The sequence below is a fragment of the Tachyglossus aculeatus genome, chromosome X1, assembly GCF_015852505.1.
Source record: "Tachyglossus aculeatus isolate mTacAcu1 chromosome X1, mTacAcu1.pri, whole genome shotgun sequence".
Taxonomy (NCBI): domain Eukaryota; kingdom Metazoa; phylum Chordata; class Mammalia; order Monotremata; family Tachyglossidae; genus Tachyglossus; species Tachyglossus aculeatus.
The window spans coordinates 8927171-8950378 of NC_052101.1; the positions used below are offsets into that span (position 1 = coordinate 8927171).

Genomic DNA, 23208 nt, shown 5'->3' on the forward strand with positions numbered 1-23208 from the left:
ATAGACAGCTCAGCTGCTTTCAACACTGTCAACCACCCCCTTCTCCTGGAAACGTTACCCAGTCTTGGCTTCACTGACACTGTCCTCTCCTGGCTCTCCTTCTGTCTATCAGATTATTCATTCTCAGTCTCTTTTGCAGGTTTCTCCTCTGCCACCCACCCTCTAAAAGACCTTGGGCCCATTCTTTTTTCCATTTTCACCCACTCTCTTGGAGAACTCATTTTCTCCCATGGTTTCAACTATCATCTCTACATGGGTAATCATTATGGCATTTGTTAAGCATTTACTATGTACCAGGCACGTACTAAGTGCTGGTGTGCCATCACCTCCTACCTTACCTCTCTGCTCTCCTACTACAACCCAGCTCATGTTTCTTCACTTCTCTAATGCCACCCTACTCACTTAACTCCGATATCATCTATCTCACCACCGACTTCCTATCCCAGCCCGGAATTCCCCCTTCATTCCGACAGATGACCACACTCCCCACCTTCAAAGCCTCATCAAAGGCACGTCTCCTCCAAGAGGCCTTCCCCGACTAGGCCCTCATTTTCACTACTCTCTCTTCCTTGCATTTGGATTTGCTCCCTTCATTCACCTCTCCCTCAGCCCCACAGCACTTACATACATATCTGTCATTTATTTATATAAATATCTGTTTCCCCCTCTAGACTGTAAGCTTGTTGTGGCTAGGAAACGTGTCTACCAGGACTGAACCCCCTCCTTCCTCTCCCCCTCCTCCCCCTCCCCTCGCCTTACCTCCTTCCCCTCCCCACAGCACCTGTATATATGTATATATGTTTGTATGTATTTATTACTCTATTTATTTTATTTGTACATATTTATTCTATTTATTTTATTTTGTTAATATGTTCTGTTTTGTTGTCTGTCTCCCCCTTCTAGACTGTGAGCCCGCTGTTGGGTAGGGACCTTCTCTATATGTTGCCAACTTGTACTACCCAAGCGCTTAGTACATTGCTCTGCACACAGTAAGCGCTCAATAAATGATTGAATGAATGAACTGTGTTCTATCGTATTCTCCCAAGCGCTTTGTACTGTGATCTGCACACAGTAAACACTCAATAAATGTGATTGATTGATTGCGGTTTCAGAGAATAATAATAATAATGATGGTATTTGTTAAGCACTTACTATGTGCCAAGCACTGTTCTAAGCACTGGGGTAGATACAAGGTAATTGAGTTGTCCCACGTGGGGCTCACCATCTTTATCCCCATTGTACAGATGAGGTAACTGAGGCTCAGAGAAGTTAAGCAACTTGCCCAAAGTCACACAGCTGACAAGTGGCAGAGCCAGGATTAGAACCCATGACCTCTGATTCCCAACCTGTGTTCTTTCCACTAATCCAAGCTGCTTCTCCACGCTGAGTACAATACAACAACATTGGCAGACATGTTCCCTGACCACGTGAGCTTTGTGGGGATGAGGTGTACATCTTTTATAGAATTCTACATTTTTCAGCATATTGATCATAATAATTGTGGTATTTGTTAAGCACTTATGATGTGCAAAGCTCTCAATACAATCAGATCAGGCAGTCCTTGTCCCCCATGGGACAGTGTAGGGGAGGGGGAGAGCAGGTATTTTATCACCATTTCCTTTCAGTGAGGAAGTAACTGAGGCACAGATAAATTAAAATTAAGTTGCCCAAGGTCACACAGTAGATTAAGTGGTAGATCTGGAAGTGGAGCCCAGGTTTCTACCTCTGGTCTTTAGTTTCATGAATTGGACTCTCCCAAATACTTAGTACAGTGCTCTGTAAATAGTGAACACTCAATAAATACCATTGATTTATTAATCACATGGCTATTGTGTAGGTGAGTCCAGTCAGCTAGGCAGTCATATTTATTGAGCACTTACTGTGTGCAGAGCACTGTACTAAGCACTTGGGAGAGTACAGTGAACAATAAACAGACACATTCCCTGACCACATTACTGACTATAGTCCTGAACAGATTTTTGGGCACCCTTTCATCTGCATGGGTTTGGGAGTCAGAAGTTCATGGGTTCCCATCCTGGCTCCACCACATGTCAGCTGTGTGACATTGGGCAAGTCACCCCACTTCTCTGTGCCTCAGTTATCTCATCTGTAAAATGGGGATTGAGATTGTGAGCCCCACATGGGACAGGGACTGCCATGTCCAACCCCACTTCTAGACTGTGAGCCCATTGTTGGGTAGTGATTGTCTCTATTTGTTGCTGAATTGTACTTTCCAAGCACTTAGTATAGTGCTCTGCATTCATTCATTCAGTCGTATTTATTGAGTACTTACTGTGTGCAGAACACTGTACTAAGCACTTGGGAAGTACAAGTTGGCAACATATAGAGACGGTCCCTACCCAACAGTGGGCTCACAGTCTGGAAGGGGGAGACAGACAACAAAACAAAACATATTAACAAAATAAAATAAATAGAATAAATATGTACAAGTAAAATAGAGTAATAAATATATACAAACATATAGACATATATACAGGTGCTGTGGAGAGGGGAAGGAGGTAAGGTGGGGGCGATGGGGAGGGGGAGGAGGGGGAGAGGAAGGAGGGGGCTCAGTGTGGGAAGGCCTCCTGGAGGAGGTGAGCTCTCAGTAGGGCTTTGAAGGGAGGAAAAGAGCTAGCTTGGTGGATGTGCGGAGGGAGGGCATTCTGGGCCGGGGGAGGATTGGGCCGGGGGTCGACGGCAGGACAGGTGAGAACGAGGCCCAGTGAGGAGGTTAGCGGCAGCAGAGGAGTGGAGGGTGTGGGCTGGGCTGGAGAAGGAAAGAAGGGAGGTGAGGTAGGAGGGGGCGAGGTGATGGACAGCCTTGAAGCTGAGGGTGAGGAGTTTTTGCCTGATGCGTAGATTGACTGGTAGCCACTGGAGATTTTTGAAGAGAGGAGTAACATGCCCAGAGCGTTTCTGCACAAAGATGATCCGGGCAGCAGCGTGAAGTATAGATTGAAGTGAGGAGAGACAAGAGGATGGGAGATCAGAGAGGAGACTGATGCAGTAATCCAGTCGGGGTAGGATGAGAGATTGAACCAGCAGGGTAGCAGTTTGGATGGAGAGGAAAGGGTGGATCTTGGCGATGTTGCGGAGGTGAGACAGGCCGGTTTTGGTGATGGATTGGATGTGACGGGTTAACAAGAGAGCAGAGTCGAGGATGACACCAAGGTTGCGGGCTTGTGAGACGGGAGGGATGGTAGTGCCCTCAACAGTGATGGGAAAGTCAGGGAGAGGACAGGGTTTGGGAGGGAAGATAAGGAGTTCAGTCTTGGACATATACTCTGCACACAGTAAGCACTCAATAAATATGATTGAATGTTGAATCTGCTTGTATCCACTCCCGCACTTAGTACAGTGCCTGATCCAAAGTAAGCGCTTAACAAATACCACATCTATTACTATTATCATTATTATTATGACCCTCTTAGCATCTTTGTAAAATGCCGGAAGATTGAAAACGTGTAACCTGGTTTTGTTTCACATCCAGAGTTCTAGTTTAGCTTTTCAATGAGTTCAGTAAAAATAGTAATTCCTCAGGTGAAGGTGATCTGTACAAAATTGAAAATTTTAGTCTTTTTTAAAAATCCTGATAGCTTTGTATACTAATGAATAGCTAGTGTTTTAAAAGGTCCTAACATTGTCAGACCTTTCAAACACTGGAAAGAAACCATTTTAGAGTTGAGCTTTTGATTTCACCCAGGAGGATGAGTAAGATTTGAGGATTTGCAGTTTGTTATTCTGATGCATCTGGTAAAAACCATCTGTGTTGGAGGTACAAGTACAGATAATGCAAACACCATCACCTTGGAAACCGGACAGTTTAACTAAAATTGCCTATTATATCTCTGGACAAAATTAAAATTGAAAACCTCAATCTGTGGCTTCATATTCTGCCTTGAATCCCTAGTTGAAAGTCTGCTAGTAGAAGAATACCACTTAGCGTATGCTGGGAAGTATTGCAATAACATCATAATGATAATAGTGCTATTCATTAAATACTTGCTAAAAGTCAAGCACTCTACTAAATCCTTGTGCAGCTAGAGTAGAATCAGATAGGACACAGTATATGTTCCACATGAGGTTTACAATCTACGGGGACGTAGAGAAAATAGTTACATATAAGGGAACCGAAGCACAGAGAAGTTAAGTGACTTGTCCAAGGTCAACCAGCAGGCAAATTCAAGGAGTGAGATTTATCGAGGTCTATAAAATAAAATTAATACTTTGATTTTGAAACTATCTAACCCAAATCATATGCACACGTATAAGAATGGCATTGGGTGGGTGGAGGACGGGGGGAGTATAATATTTTTTGTGGTTGGTACTGGTTGCTTTGGGTCAGAAACGATTTGATGACATGAGACAAGACAAGTCTGGGCATTTAAGCTCAAGGAAAAGACTTTCCAGAAAAAAAAAAAAATCTGGTGCTCTGAAATCACAAGGGGTATATATCACCCTTGGTGCCAATTCAATTCTCCAAAGAGAGCCCCATTAATTCAGAGAGAGTGTTTCTACTCCTAAAAGGCATCACAGTCTCTAACTGGCATAAGTCAAGCTGTTCTGCTTTTGGCTGGTGCTTCCCAGCTTCTCAGAGAGAAGCTGCACTGTCCTTGGTTCTGCTGTATTGTTTTCCAAAGAATTATGCTTTTAAAACTGTCCATTATGAGGTCTGGGCGGGAAAGACCTGCTCCTAAAACACAGTTTTCATTTCTGTGCACAATCAGTAGCCGCCAGAAACCCAATCTGAAAAATGATACCCCCTGGGTCAAGAGGGTAGACAGGTACTGCAAGAGCTAGAGGAATGCATTTTGGAATCTGCTCAAGTTCCCTCTCCTTAAGAAGAAGAAAGAATTGTGTGAGACGGACGTGAAGCGATGTTTGGGAAGACGGTCAGACCTTGGGGTGGCACAGAGAAGAATCCAGTATCAGATGTAGTTGGGTGGAATCACTGGGCCCACGCAAAAGCCAAGATTTTCAGCTGGGACTTCGTTATTATAACAGTGATTGTTGTTTTCCAATTCCCTTTTAGTTTATGAGAAAAGCAAACAACACATATTTGTTCCATTGAGACTTCAGGGTTATCAGGACTCGAAAAATGTTCTGGGAGCTACAGTTGGCACTTTTCCAGGCCAATGGAGGGCACTGGCTATTAGATCATCCTCATCATCATCAATCGTATTTATTGAGTGCTTACTATGTGCAGAGCACTGTACTAAGCGCTTGGGAAGTCCAAATTGGCAACATATAGAGACAGTCCCTACCCAACAGTGGGCTCACAGTCTAAAAGGGGGAGACAGAGAACAAACCAAACATACTAACAAAATAAAATAAATAGAATAGATATGTACAAATAAAATAAATAAATAGAGTAATAAATATGTACAAACATATATACATATATACAGGTGCTGTGGGGAAGGGAATGAGGTAAGATGGGGGGGATGGAGAGAGGGACGAGGGGGAGAGGAAGGAAGGGGCTCAGTCGGGGAAGGCCTCCTAGATGTGAATACGTCTCCCTGGCTATCCACTGTTGTCGTTCATTGCGTTCTTCCAGGAACATTTCAGTCCGTAATGCCGGTGCCCTGGAGGAAGAGTGTAGTACAGTGTTCTGCACACAGGAAGTGTTCAATAAATGCAATTGATTAATCATAGACCAGGGGACCGTGACCTGTATGAGATCATCCCACAGCTTGTCACTATCGCCAGAGCTTAGCACGATGACACTTGTCCATTGACAACATCAGCCAGTAAGACTAGAGAAGGCAGCAGTATGGCCTAGTGGATAGGACATGGGCCTGGGAGTTAGAAGGACCTGGGTTCTAATCCTGACTCCACCACTTGTCCTCTGTGTGACCCTAGGCAAGTCACTTGGCATCTCTGTGCTTCAGTCCCCTCATCTATAAAATGGGGATTCATGCTGTGAGCCCTATGGGGGACAGGGACTGTGTCCAACCCGATTTGTTCGTATCTACCCTGGCGCTTAGTCTAGTTCCTGGCAGGTAGTGTTTAACAAATACCACATTTATCATTATTAATATCATGATTACAAGTCTCTCTGCCTCTTCCCTGACAAGGCAGCTATGCCCCCTTGAGAGAATGAACTCATCCTTTCTCTGGTTTCTAGGTCAAATGCTAGTTTGTTTTTAGAAGTCTTCTATGAAAGGAGCCATCCCCACTGAAAGTCTTGAGGGGATTGTAAATTGATTTTGGACAAAAATGTCCACAAAAATGGTAGCTATTTCAAAAGAGGTAGCAATTTCAGTAGTTTTTCTTTCCTCAATGCGGGGCATTTATAGTCTTTATTTCCCATATGTACCTGCATCCAAGCTCTAGTAGAAAGAAGAGTTTGATCTTATCCCAGTTTGCCACTGGCTGCCGTGTGACCCTGGGCAATTCACTTCTCTATGCCTCAGTTATCTCATCTGTAAAGTGGCTACTAAAAGGCTATTCTCCTTCCCCGTTAGATTGTGAGCCCCATGCAGGGCGGCATCTGCATCTGACCTGATTATCATATATCAACCCCGGTGTTTAGTAATAATAATAATAATGATAGTGTTTGTTGAGCACTTATTTTGTGCCAGACACTGTACTAAGCCCTGGGGTGGAGACAAACAAATCGGGTTGGACATAGTCCCTGTTCCATATGGGGCTCACAGCGTCAATCCTCATTTTCCAGATGAAGTAACTGAGGCCCAGAGAAGTGAAGTGACTTACCCAAGGTCACACAGCAGACAAGTGGCAGAGCTGGGATTAGAACCCATGACCTTCTGATTCCCAGGCCCATGCTATCCACTAGCCCATGCTGCTGCTTTAGTAGTTTAGCTCTCTCTAGTTTAGTACTATTTGGCACAATAGTAAGTGCTTAAAAACCCCACAATGTTTTTATCATCATTAGTAATAATAAATTGCACCACAGTATTATAATTTTCATGAGAAACTTCCAAACCCTCTTGAGAGTAGAGAGAAGCCTATGCCACCAGTAAGATTCTGGGCAGACATCTGGATGAAAATCTTCCTTTTAAATTTTCATAAGATTTCACAAGCGTATCCGTTAACTGATTGTATTCAAAGTACCCTATTTTGCCTCTGCTTCTAAAATAGAAGCAACATAAATTCTCCTGCTTGTAATTTCTGTAAACAAAATTGAGAGAATTAAAAATGGCATGATAATGGAAGATTAAATATGCTTAATTCCTGGGATGCGAGCATACGAGAGGTAAACATATTATTAGATTAGTCTCATTGGCTGAATGGGTGATATGCACCAGACAATTCCACAGGAGGAATCACAGAGTTTGAAGAATGTTTTTCTATATAACTAGCATTTACATTTGAGAGAGAATAGAGCAGAAAGCCAATGACTGCCGAAAAAAAGAAGAAAATAAGATTAGTATTGTGGCTGACACAGCAGACCTGATCTGTGCCGGAATAAAGCATAAAGGAATAACAGTGCCTCTTCTTTATCGCTTTATAGCTTGAAGGCTGAATGGGGCACTCAATGGCTGTAACAATTTTCAGCAAATAAAATAAGTAGATATAAGGGTGAGGGCAATGGTCGGGGGGATCCAAAAAAACCAAACAGAAGTCCCTGAGAAAACTAGGAATAGAAGGATTCTTTGTAGAATTGTTTTCACACTTGATATATTGGAAAGCAAAGAAGCGAGACAAAACCAATTGCCAGAAATTCGTCCTGGAATAATGAATGATCATCACATAGGTACAGCTGGTTTTCTGTTTTGTTTTGTTTTGTTTTATGGTATTTGTTAAGAGCTTGCTATGTGCCAGGCTCTGTACTAAGCTCTGGGGTAGATACAAGCAATACGGGTTGGGTGAAGTCCATGTCCCACAAGGGGCTCACAGTCTTAATCCTCTTTTCACAGATGAGGTAACTGAAGCACAGAGATGTTAAGTGACTAGCCAAAGGTCACACAGCAGACAGGTAGCGAACCGGGATTAGAACCCGGGTCCTTCTGATTCCCTGGCCTGTTCTCTATCCACTAGGCCATACCTCTTCTGTAAGGTTATATCTAGCAGTTGAGCCTGGAAGGGTGGATACAAAATTGTAACTCGTATTTCCAGCGCCTGGATTTCAAAGCAACTATAGGTCACCCAGTATTCATTCCTTGAGTGCTTATCTTGTGCAGAGTACTGTACTAAGCGCTTGGGAGAATACAATATGACAATATATGGAGACGTTCCCTGTTCACGACGACCTCACAGTCTAGAGGGGGTGACAGACATTAATATACACAAGCCAATAAATAAATTAAAGATATATACATAAGTGCCATAGCGCTGGGAGGGGAAATGAATAAAGGGAGCAAGTCAGGGTGACTCAGGAGGGAGTGGGAGATGAGGAAAGGAGGGCTTAAGAATAATAATAATAATAATAATGATAATAATAATAATAATAATAATAATAATGATAACGATAGCATTTGTTAAGCACTTACTATGTGCAGAGCACTGTTCTAAGCGCTGGGGGGATACAAGGTGATCAAGTTGTCCCACGTGGGGCTTGCAGTCTTAATCCCCATTTGACAGATGAGGTAACTGAGGCTCAGAGAAGTTAAGTGACTTACTCAAGGTCACACAGCAGACATGTGGCAGGTTGGGATTTGAACCCATGACCTCTGACGCCAAAGCCTGTGCTCTTTCCACTGAGCCGTGCTGCTTCGTCAGGGAAGGCTTCTTGGAGGAGACATGACTTCAATAAGACTTTGAAGGGGGAGAGAGCAATTATCTGTCGGACAAGGCGTGCAAGTCTCTAGATGCAACGTGGCTTAGTGGAAATGGCACGGGCTTGGGAGTCAGGGGACGTGAGTTCTAATCCCAGCTCTGCCACTTGTCTGCTGCGTGACCTTAGACAAGTCACTTAACTTCTCTGTGATTCAGTTACATCATCTGTAAAATGGGGATTAAGACAATGAGCCCCCTGTGGGATAACCTGATTACCTTGTATCTCCCCCAGCACTCGGAACAGTGCTTGGCATATGGTAAGTGCTTAACAAATACTAAAATTATTATTATTATCATCATCTGTAAAATGGGCATTAAGAATGTGAGCCCCACGTGGGACAACCTGATTACTTTGTAACTATCCCGCGCTTAGAACAGTGCTTGGCACATAGTAAGCGCTTAACAACTACCATCATTATTATTACTATTATTATTATATGAGGAGGGAGGATGTTCCAGGCCAGAGATGATGAAATGCAAAATGGTGACTCTGGAGTCTTTGAAAATGCTTGGAACTTGTGAGTGGGTAATTTTTAAGAGGTTCACTTTTGAAGAGTTTACTGCATGCTAAAGAAACACTAAATGCTCGCTCTGTTTCTGTCTTTCCAGAGGAAGAGGGTGTGGATCTGCCCCAGGCTGGGATCAGTTTCCCAGGGCCGGCCGAGGAGGAACTAGGTAAAGTACAAATAACTCAACTGGCTCTTCAAAGGGTTAGACGCGTGAAATGTATACCTAGCCCCAGGTTGGAATCAGAGACTAATAATAATGATAATTGCGGGATTTGTTAAGTGCTTAATATGTGCCAGGCACTGTGCAAAGCATTGGGGCGGACTCAAGCAAATCTGGTTGGACACGGGGCCCGCAATCTTCTTCCCCATTTTACAGATGAGGGAACTGAGACTCAGAAAATTCAAATAACTTGCTGAAGATCACACAGCAGAGCCAGGATTAAAACCCAGGTCTTTATGGCTCCTAGGCCTGTGCTCTGTCCCTGTCCGCCTGTCCATGCATCTAGAGACTTACACACCTTCTGTTGAATGTTTTGAAGCATCTGCATATTTGGGGGGGGCTTTCCTGGTGGTTATTTGTAATGTCTTTAATATGGTACATGTGAAGAATAAGATCAGAATACTTCTGAGCAATGGATTTGACCAGAAACTTGGAAAAACTCCGGTAAATCAAGGTTTGATCCAGTTGATCTATGCAGGGAGAACCCATTGGTCAATTAATGATATTTACCAAACACTTACCTGTGCAGAACACTGTACTAAGTGCTTGGGATAGTACAAATCAACAAAGGGAGCTTACAGTCTAGAGGGGGAGACAAACATTAAATTAAATTTTGTATATCCATTCATTCATTCATTCAATCATAGTTGTTGAGCCCGTACTGTGTGCAGAGCACTGTACTAAGCCCTTGGAAAGTACAATTCGGCAACAGATAGAGGCAGTCCCTACCCAACAATGGGCTCACAGTTTAGAAGGGGGAGACAGACAATAAAACAAAACAAGTAGACAAGTGTCAATACCATCAAAATAGATAAATAGAATTATAGATATATATATACATCATTAATAAAAATGAATAATATGCGTGAGTGCTCTGTGTCTGCAGGTGTGATGAAGCAGCGTGGCTCAGTGGAAAGAGCCCAGGCTTTGGAGTCAGAGGTCACAGGTTCAAATCCTGCCTCCACCAAAGTCAGCTGTGTGACTTTGGGCAAGTCACTTCACTTCTCTGGGCTTCAGTTACCTCATCTGCAAAATGGGGATGAAGACTGTGAGCCCCCCGTGGGACAACCTGATCACCTTGTAACCTCCCCAGTGCTTAGAACTGTGCTTTACACATAGTAAGCGCTTAATAAATGCCATCATTATTATTATTATTACCAAGTACACAGAGAATACAGACTGCTTGAGTCTCCCCTCTGGACTGTACGCTCATTGTGGTCAGGGAATGTGTCCACTATATTGTACTCTCCCAAGCACTGAGTACAGTGCCCTGCACACAGTAAGCGCTCAGTAAATATGATTGAACAGTTGACTGATTGAATCCTTGGAGATCTTTTTGAATGAAAGTGGCAGCTCTTTGCTTTGGTTCTATTTGATCAGATTTTATGCTCGGCGTAGCTGTATATCTTTGCATAGATCAATGGTATTTATTGAGCACTTACTATGTGCAGAGCACTGTCCTAAGCACTTGGGAGAGTACAATACAAAAGAATTAGACACTTTCCCTACTCATAATGAGCTATACCTGTTACACACTTATGATGTGCCACGCACTGGTCTGTGCACTGAGGTAGGTACAAATTAATCAGTTTGAACACAATGCCTGTTTCATGTGGGGCTCACTGTCTAAGTAGGAGGGAGTAGGATTTAATACCCATTTTGAAGAAGTGATAACTGATGCACAGAGAAGTATTAGCTCATGCTCTCCCAAGTGCTTAGTATAGTGCTCTGACCATGTAGCAAGTGCTCAATAAACACAATTGATTGATTGATTTAAGGGATTTTTCCAAAGTCAGCACAGCAGATACATGGCAGAGTGGGATTAGAACCCGGGTCCTCTGACCCCAGGACTGTGCTCTATCCACTGGCCCACACTATTACTTCAGTTCCTCAGAGTCAAAATAATAAGTCCACAGGTGAGGGTGAAAATGCAATTCTTCCCATTTTTGTCATTTTCCCGAGAAATGCCACTGGAACCTTCTGGTTTTTTTCTGTTGGTTTTTTGTTCACATATTGTGTCTCTGACAGCGCACCAAATAGCTCTCATCTTATAGTTTCCTCGGTGCTGATAGTTGTAAAATTTTCAACCCGGGACACATATCCTGATGGAAGTGAATTAGAGCCGATGCTTTCTGTGGATGGCCGATCATTTGCAGAAGAGCTGTGCCTTCACAAATTGTAGCAAAGCGCTTTCCTTAATATTAAATAAATCGAACACAAATGTTCCCTGGCCCCTACGTGGGAATATTCCTCCTACCAAGCTGTCTGTCAAGCAGAGATCTCCTTCTAACTCTTAAAGAGATGCAGTGTGTCCAAGTGGAAAGACTACAGTCCGTCGGAGTCTGAGGACCCGGGTGCTAATCCTATGTTTTGGATGCAGTCGGTTAGCGCGTTTGACTTTTAGCGGAAAGTTTGGTGGTTCAAGTCCCTCCCCCCACCCCCACCCCCACAGTGATGACTTTATTGAAAGCAACATGGCTCAGTGGAAAAAGCCCGGGCTTGGGAGTCAGAGGTCATGGATTCTAATCCTGTCTCCGCCACTTGTGCTGTGTGAATTTGGGCAAGTCACTTAACTTCTCTGTGCCTTAGTTCCCTCATCTGTAAAATGGGGATTAAGACTGTGAGCCCCAAGTGGGTCAATTTGATTATTTTGAATCTACCCCAGTGCTTAGAACTGTGTTTGGCACATAGTAAGTACTTAACAAATACCATAATTATTGTTAATGTTATTATTATCATCATCGTCATCATCAATTGTATTTATTGAGCGCTTACTATGTGCAGAGCACTGTACCAAGCGCTTGGGAAGTACAAATTGGCAACACATAGAGACAGTCCCTACCCAACAGTGGGCTCACAGTCTGAAAGATGCTGTTATGCTACTTGAGAAGCAGCCTGGTGTAGTGGAAAGAGCACAGGCTTTGGAGTCAGAGGTCATGGGTTCAAATCCCAGCTCCACCAATTGTCAGTTGTGTGACTTTGGGCAAGTCACTTGACTTCTCTGGGCCTCAGTTACCTCATCTGTAAAATGGGGATTAAGACTGTGAGCCCCCCGTGGGACAACCTGATCACTTTGTATCCTCCCCAGTGCTTAGAATGGTGCTTTGCACATAGTAAGTGCTTAAATGCCATCATTACTATTATTACTTTGGACCTGACATTTCACTTTTCTGTGCCTCAGTTACCTCATCTGTAACACTGGTATTAAATGTCTTTTCTTGCTATTCCTTAAACTGTGAGCCCTGTGAGAAATAGGGATTGTATCTAACCTGATTATCTTCTATGTCTCCCAGCCCCTAGTACAGTACTTGACCCATAGTAGACTTTTTACAAACACCATCATGATTTTCTTTTGAATGATATTTGTTGAGCACTTACTATTTGCCAAGCACTGTACTAAGTGCTGGGGTAGGTACAGGATCAATCAATCAATAAATTGCATTTACTGAATTCTGACTGTGTGCAGCGCATAGTATTAAGCACTTGGGAGAGTACAACAGAGTTGATAGACACATTCCCTACCACCGGGGAGCTTTCAGTTTAGAGGAGGAGACAGGCATTAATGTAAGTAAATAAAATACTGATGCATTCATTCATTCATTCATTCATTCAACTGTATTTACTGAGTGCTTACTGTGTGCAGAACACTGTACTAAGCGCTTGGGAAGTACAAGTTGGTGACATATAGAGATGGTCCCTACCCAACAACGGGCTCACAGTCTAGAAGGGGGAGACAGACAACAAAACAAAACATGTGGACAGGTGTCAAGTCAGAATAAATAGAATTGAAGCTAAATAATAATAATAATAATAATAACAATAATGATGGTATCTGTTAAGTGCTTACTATGTGCAAAGCACTGTTCTAAGCACTAGGGGAATACAAGGTGATCAGGTTGTCCCACGTGGGGCTCACAGTATTAGTCCCCATTTTACAGATGAGGGAACTGAGGCAACGAGAAGTTAAGTGACTTGCCCATATTCACACAGCTGACAGGATTTGAACCCATGATGTCTGACTCCAAAGCCCGGTCTCTTTCCACTGAGCCATGCTGCTTCTCAAATTAAATGCACATCATTAAAAAAATAAATAGAATAGTAAATATGTACAAGTAAAATAGAGTAATAAATCTGTACAAACATCTATACAGGTGCTGTGGGGAGGGGAGGAGGAGAGGAAAAAGGGGGCTCATTCTGGGAAGGCCTCTTGGAGGAGGTGAGTTCTCTGGAGGGCTTTGAAGGGAGGAAGAGAGCTAGCTTGGCAAATGTGTGGAGGGAGGGCATTCCGGGCCAGGGGGAGGACATGGGCCGGCGGTTGATGGCGGGACAGGCGAGAACGAGGCCCAGTGAGGAGGTTAGCGGCAGAGGAGCGGAGGGTGCAGGCTGGGCTGGAGAAGGAGAGAAGGGATACATGCATAAGTGCTTTGGGGCTAAGGGAGGAGTTAATAAAGAGTCCAAATCTAACTGTAAGAGTGACACAGAAGGAAGTGGGAGAAGAGAAAACGAGAACTTAATTGGGGAAGGCTTCTTGGAGTGGATGTGTTTTTTAATAAGGCTTTGAAAATGGGGACAATAGTTGTCTGTTGAATATGGTGAAGATGGGTGTTCCAGACCAGAAGCAGGACATGGGCAAGAGGTCAGCGGCGAGTTAGACGAGCTCGAGGTAAATCTAGTAGGTTGTCATTCGAGCAGCAAAGTGTGTGGGATGGTTTGTGGTAGGAAATCAAGGAGGTAAGGTAGATAATGAGTGCTTTAAAGCCAATGGTTTGGCTTTTTTCTGTTTGATGCAGAGATGGATGTACAACCATTGGAGGTTCTTGAGGAGTAGGGAAACATGGACTGAATGTTTTTGTAGAAAAATGATCCAGGAAGGAAGGTGAAGCAGGGACTGGAGTGGGGAGAGACAGGAGGCTGAAGTGGAATAGTTCAAGTGCTGAGATTAATGTGGTAGGAGTTTGGATAGAGCATATTTTAACAATGTTGTGATGCAGAGTTGGGAAGCAGCGTGGCTCAGTGGAAAGAGCTGGGGCTTTGGAGTCAGAGGTCATCGGTTCAAATCCCGGCTCCGCCACTTGTCAGCTGTGTGACTTTGGGCAAGTCACTTAAATTCTCTGGGGCTCAGTTACCTCATCTGTAAAATGGAGATTAAGACTGTGAGCCCCACGTGGGACAACCTGATCACCTTGTAAACTCCCCAGCGCTTAGAACAGTGCTTTGCACACAGCGCTTAATAAGTGTCATCATCATTATTATTATTATGTTTGAAGTGACCGGATTTGATGATGGACTGAATACGTGGGTTGAATGAGAGAGAGGACTTGAGGATAATGCCGAGTTTACGGACTCGTGAGACAGGGAGGATGGTGTTGTTGTCTACTGGGATGGGAAAGTCAGGGGAAGACAGGGTTTGGGTGGAAAGATTAGGAATTCGGGTTTGGAAATGTTACGTTTGAGGTGATAGCAGGGCATCCAAGTAGAGATATTCTGAGGGTAAGAGGAAATGCAAGAGCGCAGAAAAGGGGAGACATCAGGGCTGGAGCTGGAGATTCATTCATTCATTCAATCATATTTACTGAGCACTTACTGTGTGTGGAGCACTGCACTAAGTGCTGTAAGAGTTGGTAGTTGTTGCCATTGTAATGACTGGGTGTAGAAGGAGAATAGATGAGGACACAGAACCGAGCCTTGAGGGACACCCAAAGTTAGGGGATGGGAGGCAGAGACTGAGAATGAGCAGCCAGTGAGATAGGAGGAGAACCAGGAGAGGACAGTGTCAGTGAAGCCAAGATTGGATGCTGTTTCCTGGAGAAGGGGGTGGTCCACAGATAAAAGCATCTGAGAGGTTAAGGAGAATTAGGATGGAGTAGACATCATTCCCTCTCAGGGTCACACCTGGACTCTCTAAAGGAGGCACCTGGAGAATTTCCAGTCCTCTACCAGTCTCGGCTATGGGAGGGAGAGTCAAGCAGTGGCCTGTCCATTCCATTCCGAGCTTGGGCGGTGACTAGCAAGTGGAAGGCATTCTGCGTACAACTGCGTACAACTCACGTGTTGGGCAAAGACTCTGGTTTACAGCATGGAAGGTGGCAATGGTAAACCACTTCTGCTGTACCTAGGGGAAGACACTCCACTTCTCTGGGACACAATTATCTCATCTAAGAAATGGGGATTAAGATTGTGAGCCCCATGTGGGACAACCTGATTACCTTGTATAAACCCCAGTGCTTAAAACAGTGCTTGGCACATAGTAGGCACTTAACAAATACCATTATTATTATTATAACGATAATAGTCATGACATCTCTGGCAGAATTTTATCCAAAACCACGCGTCGCTTGCAGTGTACCCTATTTCGCATTCCAGCATTGCTTGAATCCTATATTCCCAACCTTTCTCTTCAGCTTAATCAATCAGAGTTAATCCCAAAACACAACAGTTTCAGAACCTTTTTCTTTAGGAAACAAGAACCTCACTTCTCCATTTCAAATGAAGATTTCTGAATCTGTGTACTTTTAGGGAAGAGAAGTCACCTTCAGTACCCCCTCTAGGCCCAATAAGATTGGCACTGGAGCTGATGTCCCTGACAGAGAAGTAACTACTATTATATTTGAAGCTTTATTTTCCTGGAGAGTTTTTCTCTGACACTCTGACCCTGGGAGCCTTGTGACTGGAATTCCAGAGGGCAGGATAGCAGGGAATTCCTGCCTCACTTTATTTGATCATCAAAGTGAGGGAAGCAACATGGCCTAGGGGATAGAGCAGAGGCCCAGGAGTCAGAAGGACCTGGGTTCTAATTCTGGCTCCACCACTTGTCTGCTGGGTGACCTTGGGCAAGTCACTTCACTTCTCGGTGCCTCAGTTGCTTCATTTATGAAATGGGAATTAAGGCTGTGAGCCTCCTGGAGCAGGGATTGTGTCTAACCTGATTAGGCTGTATCTACCCCAGTGCTGAGAAGAGTGCGTGGCACAGAGTAAGCCCTTAACAAATATAATCAACATCATCCTCAAAGTAGTTCATTGGACCTGATTCAATTCTTAGCTTGGCCTACAAATACCCCGACAAGGAGGATTGATGGTTACAAATCTGGCTGAGGTACAGGTGTTGACACTTAAACTGATTTTTTTTCATATTAACAGGGGATTTTTCAAACATCCTCATCACCATCATTCCAGAAGACATTAAAATGGGCAAATTCATCAACAAAACATCAGGCAGCTAGATGTTTGGGGGTAGTAGAGTCCTTTGTATAACCTGACATTTTTAGACTGTAAGCCCGGGGTGGGCAGGGATTCTCTCTGTTTATTGCTGAATTGTACTTTCCAAGCACTTAGTACAGTGCTCTGCACACAGTAAGCGCTCAATAAATACAGTTGAATGAATTTACAAGAACATAAATAACACCCTTCTAACACTGCTCACCCATTTCTTGGCAGGAAAGGGTCAATGATGACTTCATTGAAAACTGGCACAAAGTACTTGAAGAGTGATCATTAATACCAAGGAAATTTCACATTTTATGAAATTTTGGTATCATTTAGCAGTGTTTTGCAAATCTAAGTTGAGGACTGGGATGTTTAAACTTAAGTTGATGAGGCAGTTCGGTCTCTCACTCTTCCTTTGATGAATATACACCAAATTAGAGCATGGTCCTGGAAGTCAGAAGGACCTGGGTTCTAATCCCAGCTCTGCCACTTCTTTGCTGTGTGACCTTGGGCAAGTCTCTTAGCTTCTCTGTGCCTCAGTTGCCTCATCTGTAAAATGGGGATTAAGACTGTGAGCCCAATGTGGGGCAGGGACTGTGTCCAACCTGCTTATCTTGTATCTACCCCAGTACTTAGTACAGTGCCTGGCACGTAGTAAGTGTTTAATAATAAAAATAGTGGTATTTCATAAACACAGTGTGCTAAGCACAGCACTCCACACTGAAGTAGCTGCAAAATAATTAGGTCAGACATAGTCCTCATTCCAAAAGGCACTCGCATTCCAAGTTGTATTGTTATTTAGAATAAAATTCATTGTGTGAGAATAATGGGCTTGAAGAAAGCTAAACCTTATTAATAATAATAATAATAATGATGGTTTTGTTAAGCACTGGGGTAGATATAAGGTAATCGGTTGTCCCATGTAGGGCTCACAGTCTTATTCTCCATTTTACAGATGAGGGAACTGAGGCACAAAAAAGTTAAGTGACTTGTCCAAGGTCACACCACAGACAAGTGGAAGAATCGGAATTAGAACCCATGACCTCTGACTCCCAAGTCCGTGCTCCTTTGACTAAGCCACAATTTGTTATAGAATGAAGACATTTTGTCATTTTTGTAGAAGAATTCATACAGTCAATCCTTGGTATTCATTGGCGCTTACTCTATCATTGAATAGGGGAAAGAACTGAGGTTAGATTGGGATCCATAAACTAATAAAGTCACTGTTTCAAACCAGATGTCACCTTCAGCTCATTAAGCTATTACATTTTCTGGATGTTTCTGCTGTCACTGTAGTTCATCCAGTAAGATAAACACCTTTACACCTCGGCCAAAAATCAATTTCATAAGGATAAAAATGGTATGGCTCATAGGAAAGATAAGCAAGCATTCTCAGAAATGAATATGGAATCATGGAGAAGAAACTGGATTTGTATCCTGATTGACTCTGATGGAAAAGGAAATCCGATTTCATTTACTGAACGTATTCATGGAGTCTGAAGAAAAGACATAACTAAAAACGTTGAAGTCGTTGACCTTGATTGCTTTTTTTATTGATAAAAGATTATTCATTTTAAAGTCTTTAAAATGTTAGAGGCTCTAAATTGAGCATAATTTGTCAACAAATAATAATAATGATGGCATTTGTTAAGCACTTACTGTGTGGGAAGCACTGTTCTAAGCGCTGGGGGGGATACAAGGTGATCAGGTTGTCCCACGTGGGGCTCACAGTCTTAATCCCCATTTTACAGGTGAGGGAACTGAGGCACAGAGATGTTAAGTGACTTGCCCAAAGTCACAAAGCTGACAATTGGCGGAACAGGGATTTGATCCCATGACCTATGACTCCCAAGCCCTTGATCTTTCCACTGAGCCATGCTGCTTCTCTAAGCATAGGTTAAGGTGTACAGTCAATATCTATCAGTCAATCGATCAATCATATTTATTGGGAAAATACTATGTGCAGAGCACTGTACTAAGAGCTAGGTAAAGTTCATGAGGACAATATGACACACTCCCTGCCCACAGTGAGCTTACAGTCTAGCAGGAGAGACAGACATTAAAATAAATAAATTATGGACATAAACTACTCAAAAAACGGGAAATTCTTGTCATTTTGAAATCATAAATAGTTTAAGAGTAATGAAATAGACTAATCACCTGAGAGTAAAAATAATTTAAATTCATCCTATCTTCTTCCTGACATTGCCCTTCTCTCATGGGTCATTGGAAAGAGCCCGGGCATGGGAGTCAGAGGACGTGGGTTCTAATCCCTGCTCCATCACTTGTCTGCTGTGTGACCTTGGTCAAGTCACTTAACTTCTTTGAGCCTCATTTCCCTCAGCTGTAAAATGGGGATTAAGACTGTGAGCCCCATGTGGGACAACTTGATCATCTTGTATCCCCCCCAGCACATAGAACAGTGCTTTGCACATAGTAAGTGCTTAACAAATGCTATTATCATTATTATTAATTATTATTCCCTCATCTCTCTTATCCTCTCCCTCCCTCCTTCTTTTTCTCTCTCCCTTTCTCCCCTCTCCCCTCCTCAATATGCCCATATACTTCTCCAGCATCCCATAGCTGAGCGATGGCTCCCTTTTTTTATTTTTCTGGGCACTTTATTACCCACCAACTCTGCTCTGTGTTAATTTTATAGACCAGTAGGTGCTAATGCAACGTACCGATATTTTGATTTAAATACGGTATTTCATTTCTGGTCCACAAAATTAAACTGAGGATATGGGCAAGTGCAGTGACATTCCATTCTCTGCAGAAATGTACAAATTCAATTCTATACCTACAGTTTTATTCATCTGCTAATTTCAGCCTGATCATAATAGCCTGAGCCCAGGCCTGGATTAAGGCAAATTGCCATCCTCCCACCTCCTCCTCAATTGGTCCTAACAACCTTGCCAAAGTCCCCTGTTCTATGTAATAATGATGACTCCTCAAGCACTTACACAGGGCCAAACGCTGTGCTAATTGATGGAGTCAGTGGTCCAGACAGGGCTCACATTTTAACCATTACCAGGCTCTGATTGAAGGATTTAAAGATTTAAAGGGAAGGGATTTAATTTGAAGGGATTTAAGATAGTATTTGTTAAGCATTTACTATACGTCAGACACTGTTCTGGGGTAAATACAAGGTAATCAGGTTGGACACAGTCTCTGAACCTGTTGTTGGGTAGGGATTTTTTTATGGCATTTATTAAGCACTTACTATGTGCAAACACTGTTCCAAGCACTGGGGAGGTTACAAGGTGATCAGCTTGTCCCACGGGGGGCTCACAGTCTTTATCCCCATTTTACAGATGAGGTAATTGAGGCACAGAGAAGTGAAGTGACTTCCCCAAAGTCACATAGCTGACAATTGGCGGAGCAGGGATTTGAACCCATGACCTCTGACTACAAAGTCTGTGCTCTTTACACTCAGCCATGCTGCTTCTCTGGATTGTCTCTATCTGTTGCTGAATTGTACTTTCCAAGCGCTTAGTACAATGTTCTACACACAGTAAGCACTCTATAAATATGATTGAATGAATGAATGAATGTCCCACATAGGGTGCATGGTCTTAACTCCTGTGTTCTCGATGAAGTAACTGAGGCACAGAGAAGCAAAGTGGCTTGTCTAAGGTCACACAGCCCCGTGGATAGAGCGTGTGTCTGGGAGTCAGAAAGTCATGGCTTCTGATCTCGGCTCCATCACTTGTCAGCTCTGTGACCTTGGGCAAGTCATTTCACTGCTCTGTGCCTCAGTTACCTCATCTGGAAAATGAGAAAAAGACTTGCGAGTCCCATGTGGGACACGGACTGTGTCCAACCTGATTAGCTTGTATCTACCCCAGCACTTAATATAGTGCCGGGCACATGGTAAGTGCTTAACAAATATCCAATTATTTATTTGGGCAAGTCACCTAACTTCTCTGTGCTTCAGTTACCTCATCTGTAAAATGAGAAAAAGGCTTGTGAGTCCCATGTGGGACCGGGACTGCGTCCAACCTGATTAGCTTGTATCTACCCCAGCGCTTAGTACAGTGCCTGACACAAAGTAAGTGCTTAACAAATATCCAATTATTTATTTGGGGTAGTCACCTAACTTCTCTGTGCTTCAGTTAACTCCATCATCACTGAGCCCGTTGTTGGGTAGGGATTGTCTCTATCTGTTGCCGAATTTTATTCATTCATTCATTCATTCAATTGTATTTATTGAGTGCTTACTGTGTGCAGAGCACTGTACTAAGTGCTTGGGAAGTACAAATCAGCAACATATAGACACAGTCCCTACCCAACAACGGGCTCAAAGTCTAGAAGGGTGAGACAGACAACAAAACAAGTAGACAGGTGTCAATACCATCAAAATAAATAGAATTATAGCTAAATACACATCATTAATAAAATAAAGTAATATGTATGTACAAATATACACAAGTGCTATGGGGAGGGGAAGAGGGTAGGGAAGAGGGAGGGAGAGGGAATGATGGGGGAGGAGGGGAGGTAAATAGGGTGCTCAGTCTGGGAAGGCCTCCTGGAGGAGGTGAGCTCTCAGTAGGGCTTTGAAGGGAGGAAGAGAGCTAGCTTGGCAGATGTGTGAAGGGAGGGCATTCCAGGCCAGAGGAAGGACATGGGCCGGGGGTCGATGGCGGGACAGGCAAGAACGAGGCCCAGTGAGGAGGTTAGCGGTGGCAGAAGAGCAGAGGGTGCAGGCTGGGCTATAGAAGGAGAGAAGGGAAATGAGGTAGGAGGGAGCGAGGGGATAGAGAGGCTTGAAGCCGAGAGTGAGGCGTTTTTGCTTCATGTGAAGGTTGACAGGCAGCCACTGGAGATTTTTGAGGAGCGGAGTAACATGCCCAGGGGGTTTCTGCACAAAGATAATCCGGGCAGCAGAGTGAAGTATAGAATAAAGCCAGGAGAGACAGGCGGATGAGAGAACAGAGAGGGGGCTGGTGCAGTAATCCAGTCTGGATAGGATGAGAGATTGAACCAGCAAGGTAGTGGTTTGGATGGAGAGGAAAGGGCGGATCTTGGCGATGTTGTGGAGGTGAGAACGACAGGATTGTACTTTCCAAGCGCTTAGTACAGTGCTCTGCACAGAGTAAGCACTCAATAAATACGATTGAATGAATGAACTGTGGACATCTAATAATAATAGTGATAGTATTTGTTAAGCGCTTATTATGTGCCAAGCACTGTTCTAAGCAACGGGATAGATACAAGGTAATCAGGTTGTCCTACGTGGGGCTCACAGTCTTAATCCCCATTTTACAAATGAGGAAACTGAGTCACAGAGAAGTGAAGTGGTTTGCCCAAGGTCACACAGCAGACAAGTGGCAGATTGGGGATTAGAACCCACTCTAAACTTCAAGGCTGTCATCCCCTCACCCCCTCCTACCTCACCTCCCTTCTTTCCTTCTCCAGCCCAACCCAAACCCTCTGCTCCTTTGACGCCACTAACCTCCTCACTGGGCTTCATTTTCACCTGTCCCGCCGTCGACCCCCGGCCCACATCCTCCCCCTGGCCTGGAATGCCCTCCTTCCGCACATCCACCAAACTACCTCTCTTCTTCCCTTCAAAACCCTACTGAGAGCTCACCTCCTCCAAAAGGCCTTCCCACACTGAGCCCCCTTTTTCCTCTCCTCTTCCCCTCTCCATTGCCCCCCCACCCTACAGCGCTTGTATATAGTTGTACATATTTATTACTCTATTTATTTTACTTGTACATATTTACTACTCCATTTTATTAATGATGTGCATATAGCTATAATTCTATTTATTCTGATGATTTTGACAACTCTCTACATGTTTTGTTTCATTGTCTGTCTCCCCCTTCTAGTCTGTGAGCCAACTGTTGAGTAGAGATCATCACTATATGTTCCCGACTTGTACTTCCCAAGCGCTTAGTACAGTGCCCTGCACGTAGTAAGCACTCAATAAATAGAATTGAATGAATGAATGAATGAACGTCCTCTGACTCCAAAGCCTGGACTCTTTCCACCAAGCCACACTGCTTCTCTTCTCTTTTCTTTTAAACTCCCATTCCATCATAATGACAAAGAATTTATTAGTTTCTTAAGTGTCACAGATTTTAAAAATCTAACTTTGTTATGTGATTTTTAGGTATTTCATTTATTCTTTCAGTTGTATTTACTGAGCAGTTATTGCATGCAGAGCACTGTACTAAGTGCCTGGAGCCCTGCTACCCATCATATAATCCCGAGCAAAGAACAGCAAAAGTGGTATTTATGAAGGTGGAAGGATGGTCTGGTGGAGAGTGCATGGCACTGGGAGATGAGAGGCCTTAGTTCATTCATTCATTCATCCATTCATTCATTCATATTTATTAAGGGCTTACTCTGTGCAAAGCACTGTACTAAGCACTTGGGAAAGTAAAACACAACAATAAACAGTGTCATTCCCTGCCCACAACAAGCTTACAGTCTAGAGTAGAGGAGAGAAGCATCTATACAAATAAATTACAGATATGTACATAAGTACTGGGGGGTTTGGGAGAGGAGAGGAACAAAAAATTG

General features: G+C 43.5%; 1 protein-coding gene across 1 annotated transcript in view; it reads left to right on the plus strand.

Moving 5' to 3' along the window:
• The window catches only part of DLGAP2 (DLG associated protein 2), a 547078-nt gene that overhangs the window by 357478 nt on the left and 166392 nt on the right, over positions 1–23208 (plus strand). Inside the window, exon 3 of the mRNA XM_038740564.1 lies at positions 9355–9420. Coding sequence (XP_038596492.1) covers positions 9355–9420 — 66 coding nt within the window. The remainder of the gene's footprint in view (positions 1–9354; positions 9421–23208) is intronic.